At 32.6% G+C, this 5940-nt stretch overlaps 1 protein-coding gene across 1 annotated transcript; it reads right to left on the bottom strand.

The window, feature by feature from the left end:
• Nucleotides 1-2304: 2304 nt before the first annotated feature.
• Nucleotides 2305-4176, bottom strand: LOC21388413 (dormancy-associated protein homolog 3). The gene is made up of 4 exons (XM_024168554.1): nucleotides 3981-4176; nucleotides 3768-3843; nucleotides 3656-3717; nucleotides 2305-2798 (listed from the first exon to the last, which is right to left on the bottom strand). The coding sequence occupies exons 1-4, from the start codon at nucleotides 4093-4095 to the stop codon at nucleotides 2692-2694; spliced, it is 360 nt and encodes a 119-aa protein (XP_024024322.1). The 5' UTR covers nucleotides 4096-4176; the 3' UTR covers nucleotides 2305-2691.
• Between the last annotated feature and the right edge of the window lie 1764 nt (nucleotides 4177-5940).

The following is a 5940-nucleotide window of genomic DNA, read 5'->3' as shown; positions in this document are numbered from 1 at the left end:
TAAGAAAAATAATTAGTATATACATAATTTATTAATATTCCGTTTACTACTTAAATTATTAACTTTTAGTTACATAATTAAATAATTAGTTAATTAATTACTAATGTTTATTTAATAATCTATTATTTCATATATCACTTGATCAATTTTTGGTAATTATTCTTTTTATAATGATTAATTACTAATTACTAATTATTAATTATTATTGATTATTATATTACATACTGATAATTTTAATTTAATGTTAATTATTAATTGAGTAATTACTATTTATTTTTTATTTACCAACTATTTACTAATTTATAGATTATTATTAACATAATATATGATTGATATATTAATTATTAATTATTTATTTAATAACCTATTATTACTTGTTTTATTGTTAATATGTTATATAATTAATTTTTGGCAATTAATCTTTATTTAAATAACTAATTACTATATTATTTAATTATTTTATTAATAAAATTAAAAACTTAATAGTAATAAATTAATATTTAATTAATAATTAAGTAATTACTATATATTTATTAGTTATTAAGTATTTCTATTTATTAATTATTAATTAGTTATTAATATGATTTTTAATTAATAATTAATTATTTAATATAACTTTGTTGATAAGTACTAGAAAATAAAAATAGAAAAGGGAAAACAACTTTAAATCGTTTGCTACTTTCTTCACAAAAATCATTCTCATTGTTTTTTGTTTTTGTTTACGTTTCCATTTTCAAAACTTTTATTAAACAAACGCGATTTGTAGACCGTTTTCGTTTTCGTGCCTCAAAAGACATACGAAAACATTTTTAAAAATAATTCCAAACGCACCCAAAAAGTTAGCATTCAACATTTTTTTTTTGTAGTATTGATATTTAATGCACTATGGAATATGTAATCTTCTTCCTCTTTTTTCGCTTAAATTATAAGTTATGTAATCTATGATTACCTAACTGCATACTCGTATCTTCCTATAGATTTGTACCATTTTTTTTACATCTATAATTAGGCTACATACAACGTATCAACCTACCTCCATCTCTACACAAATTTGTTTTATTCTTTTATAATTTATCATAGGATATATAGTAATGGTAGATAATAATTTCTTGCATTGAATTGTATAGCTGAAGACCCACGCCCTTAAATTCGTCACGATAGACATTTATTTGACATTGACACTAAGGTTGCATTTAGTATGCAAGATTTTGAGTATTATCAGTAGAGGACGTTATTATTTTTTAAAATAAAAATAATAACTACTTCGATGAGTGCTTATTGCTGAGAGAGAGGAGTTAAGAGAAAATAAAATATTTTTTTCATGGGATGGGATAAGTTAACTCATGTATTTGAGATAATTGATACTAATTTTCCCATCCTAAAATTAAGCACCAGGGATAGTTAACCATATCCACGTCCCCCACTTAATCCTTTGCACCAGATAAGGCCTAATTGCATAACATTTTTTATATTCAAATCTGTAAGGAAAAAAAGTGCATGTTAATTGACAATAACATTAATTGTGATTGAACTGAAAATTACTAGACTATTTTTCGACCATGTTGCCTATCTTCATATTCATTCATGGCCCATGCTGTTATGTTTCTTCTTTTATTTATTTATTTATTTTTTTTTACGTTAGAATTGACGGGGTGATTTGACCTGTCTTTTTGTTGAACATTAAAATACAAGAATAAGGATTCCACATTATCTCTATCGTTCCAACACTCAACTCTCCATTATTACGTTTACTTTTTGTAAACTCTTTGTTTTCTATTATTATTATATGACCACGCAAGGATACCTAATTAAGAATCAAAACTTGTTTGAATATTCTGATATTTCTTCAAGAACCCCTTCCATTAAATCACCAGTAGGCGTTACCAAGTCACAATCTTTCCCCATAAAACAAATTCCCACCCCAATGAAACAATGTCGCAAAAAACATATCCTCAAGATTCCAAAGCACCAAATATATGTAGTCCTTCGTTTCAATAAGCACAAATAACAAAATATTGGTCCACCACCTTAAGATTCTCTCACACACACACACACACATATATATATTGTTTTAACATGATTCAGCACCCCACTATGAGTCCAACAAACCCCACCGGCCACCACCGCCACCGCCATTTCGTAGCTTCATCCTAATTGGCAAACACTAACTAAAATCAATCAATTAAGCATATCATCAGCATGCATTTTTCATCTATACAGTCAATACAGTGATCATACTTCCTTTTTTGTCCTTAAATTTGGGATGAAAAATTGAATTTATGATTTCGATATTGAAGACGCAGATATATAACTATCTCTAGATTAAACGTGCAATCACATTATTGTCTTTAAGCGAGAAACGAGCAAAGGCGTTATATTTACAGAGAGCAAAAGTACATCAACCAACCCTGTACTACACACATGAACATCATCTTACAAACCACACTCTCACGTCAACTACGCTCGCTATGCATATGGTTTTGCACATATAGCATACCTACATAGCTTCACTACAAATACACAGCCGCTTACAAGCCCTCTTCATTTCAAAAACACACATGCAAACTGCAGAGCTACACATAACATATACATACATATATATATATATATATGAATGTATATAGCATATATATAGTGGGTGGTACGTTCTCAGCCGTGATAAGATTACAAAATATGCTTCCTCATCATATCTCACACGTCGTAAGGAGAAGGAGGGCTGCTCCTGGGTCCAGTTTCGGTTGCCTTCTCGTATGCGTCCGACGTTGACCTTCGTCGAAAACGGAACGACTCTCTGCCTCCTACCAAAATGTCCAATGAGTACTATATTTCATAGTGATGAACCAAATTCACAACAACTGAAATATTGCCCCGCATATGAAACTGTATATTTAATTGGTGACAAATTATAATTTTTTTTTTAAAGTAACAAATTATATTAAAACAAGTTACAAATGTAATTTTATCACCATCATTCATCACAAAATAGATTGCTCAACGCAAATGGGTCATCAGTCATCACAATCACACATCCATTGCATTGGTCATTGAGTGTCTCTCACCAACTAAATAAAGTTGGCTTTCACGTCAGAATTAATGTACCAATAAAGTTTGTTCTCTACATATCCACCTAATTAAGACCAATTAATCTAATGGTTGTTCATCTTACCTAATTAAAGATGGATCTGATTTTGCAATTCTTCATTAACCCAGACGTTTGATTCATCGATTATAATCATATAATTAAAATTATTTTTAATTTACGTGTATTTTTTATAAAAAAAATCATATAATAAATTACGATTCGAATTAAGGAACGTATTCGAATCAAGAAACTAGTACCAAACATCCTCAAATATTTGGTGTACCCCACAACATTAAAATAGGGGACCTATATGTTTCGTTTCGTCCTTATAAACAACAAACATGCAATCATAATAGGATTACGTCAGTAAGGACACAACTGTAATTTGATAATGCACCTATTAGCCACTCAGAAGCAGACACCTCCACAAAATGACAAAAAAACCACCCCTCATCGAGATACTACTATAGAACTATACTAGTCTACTCTATCAGTACTTCCACTGAGAGACCGATCACCATCTAAAAGTGGAAAGAAAAAATCAGGGGCATTTCCGACATTTCGCGAACTTACCAGAAAACGGAGACACTGGAGGAGTTGACCCCGCTGGTGAGACCGGAGGCCGCCGTCCGATCCTGATCAAATCAGAAAAGAAACAAAAAGAAACACTCTAGTTTAGATTCACACGTCGATCGGATCGCAAAAACTCTCCAGTTGATCAGTTGTAAAATCATGTATAATAAAGAGTGTTAATGCTAGATCTGAACCGTATGATTGAACATAATAATTAATCAATTATTTGTGGTAATTATTGAGTTTAATTGTGTTATGAATCTGATGATCTAGAAGTTGATTAGAAAAAGTTAGGGCAGAGTGAGAGTAAATCAGCCGGCGATACCCTTGCCGGAGTTGGGACGGAAACTGAAGGAGGAGTACTTCCGTAGCTTGCCGCGTTCGTTCTCCGGCCGAGGGCCGGCGACGGTGTCGTCCCAGAGCTGGTCGAGAAGTCCCATGGCGGCGGCGCACGTTAGGGAAAAAAAAAAGAGATACGCAAGTTAGCAAAAAGAAAAAGAGATCTCTTAAGCTCTCTCTCTCTCTAAAATACCCGAGAATAGAGAAGTCAGCGTAGAGTGGGGGAGATATTTAACGGCGAAGGGAGGCGTTAAAGGTCGAATAAGTTCAGAGAGTAGAGGAGATCTGGACCGTAGGATGGATCTAATGGCTGTCTTTAGGACGTGGGAAGTGGATCGATGAGCACGTAATTGGGATAAGACCGATATGACAGGTGGGCCCCACGGGCTGGGCAGATGTGGAAGGGTAGCGGTGACACGTGGATGAAAACCCAAGGGATGTTAGAGGACAAGTCACGTGACCGGGTCGGTTTGTGGATATAGATTTTCGAGAATGCCCTTGACTTTATCCAGAAAGTGAACAAAGAGGCTCGAGATTTGGGTTTATTTACGAGTATTGCCATTTCTGATTTGCTTTTTCCAGTTTCTCGGAAGCTGTTATTATCCGAGTCTATAGAGTACTATTTACAAAAGCCGTTTTTATCTTTTCTTTCCGTCTTCTCTCCGTACAAATACTGCCATTCGTCCGGACGATACTGGAGGAGCCGCCAAAAAGTTGTCGTCGTTTTGATATTTTTCCTTTCTTTTCTGCTGAGGAAGTGGTCGTTTGGATTTAGGAAATCATGACCGGATTTTTTTACACAAAAAAATTGACGGCTATGCACTTTTTTTTTTTTTTTTTTTTTTTTTTTTTTTTTTTTTCTTTTTTTTTTTTTTTTTTTTTTTTTTTTTTTTTTTTTATGAAATGGGTAAAGGGTAAATGTTTAACTTAACGCATAATTTTATTTAAAATGTTAAATTTATTTTTTTTCATAATTATTGAGATTTTAAAGTTGTAAAAATAAATTTTATATTAAACATTACAACTAGTAATAATTAAATGTTCAATTTTTCACATGTTACTTGATGAAAAATTTATCACAAAGTATAACCGATGATAAATTTATCACAACAAACAGCATTACATTAGGGAGTGTTTTTTTAGACTTATGTTAAATTTACAATTAGCACATCACTTATAGCATTACATTAATTGATTACATGAAAAAGTAAACATTTCAACCAATAGTAATCAAATGTCAAATTTTTTACATACTACTTGATGGGAAATTTGCCACAAAATATAATATATGAGAAATTTATCACAACAAATAGCATTATATTGAAAAATATTTTTTAGACTCAATATTAAATTTACAATTGACATATCAATTATAACATTGTATTGAAAATACTTTTACGTTATTTAAATGACGTGACATAATAAAATTTATTAGACATCATTTGAAACATTAAAATTGAATAGGAGGTCTGAGTCTATTTTAACGGTATATTTATACTATGTTTTAGGAGGATAGGATAATGATACGCGTGAGCTAGAGAGGTATATCTTGTATTTTGACTGTACAGTTATACTATGTTTTAGGACATTGCGTTTGTGCTACAGAATTGGGTAATTAGGTAATGGTGCATGTTGTGTGGGAAAATATGGCGGACGCGTGGGCAAAGTATACCGCGACACGTGGCCTTGATTAATCCCCATCAAGCAAGGAACCCTCGACGCTTGCAGACTCCTCATACCCTGCTGCGAAGGCCCAAGGACGGAGTCCAAGTTAGGGCAACGATCCTTTGTGGCGTCGACCAATTGCGCTGTCGACGCTAAGGGATGAAGATCTCTCGACCGCAGAAAGGGCTATCGAAGAAGGCGGTTGGGCTAAGAAGTGTTGACGACGAGAGGAACGTCCTTTAGAGGACATAACGGGTTACGTGCAGAAGTGGAGGTGGTCT

This window comes from Morus notabilis, unplaced genomic scaffold (genome assembly GCF_000414095.1).
Source record: "Morus notabilis unplaced genomic scaffold, ASM41409v2 Scaffold141, whole genome shotgun sequence".
Lineage (NCBI taxonomy): Eukaryota > Viridiplantae > Streptophyta > Magnoliopsida > Rosales > Moraceae > Morus > Morus notabilis.
This window is presented reverse-complemented; position numbering and strand designations above follow the sequence as displayed.

What these genes read in the sequence shown, in the direction of transcription:
- LOC21388413 (XM_024168554.1), bottom strand. Translation starts at nt 4,095, where the DNA reads ATGGGACTTCTCGACCAGCTCTGGGACGACACCGTCGCCGGCCCTCGG. An exon ending in TTTTGCGATCCGATCGACGT is followed by an intron (nt 3,718 to 3,767) that starts GTGAATCTAAAC and finishes TGATTTGATCAG; the next exon opens with GATCGGACGGCGGCCTCCGG. An exon ending in TCCAGTGTCTCCGTTTTCTG is followed by an intron (nt 2,799 to 3,655) that starts GTAAGTTCGCGA and finishes ACATTTTGGTAG; the next exon opens with GAGGCAGAGAGTCGTTCCGT.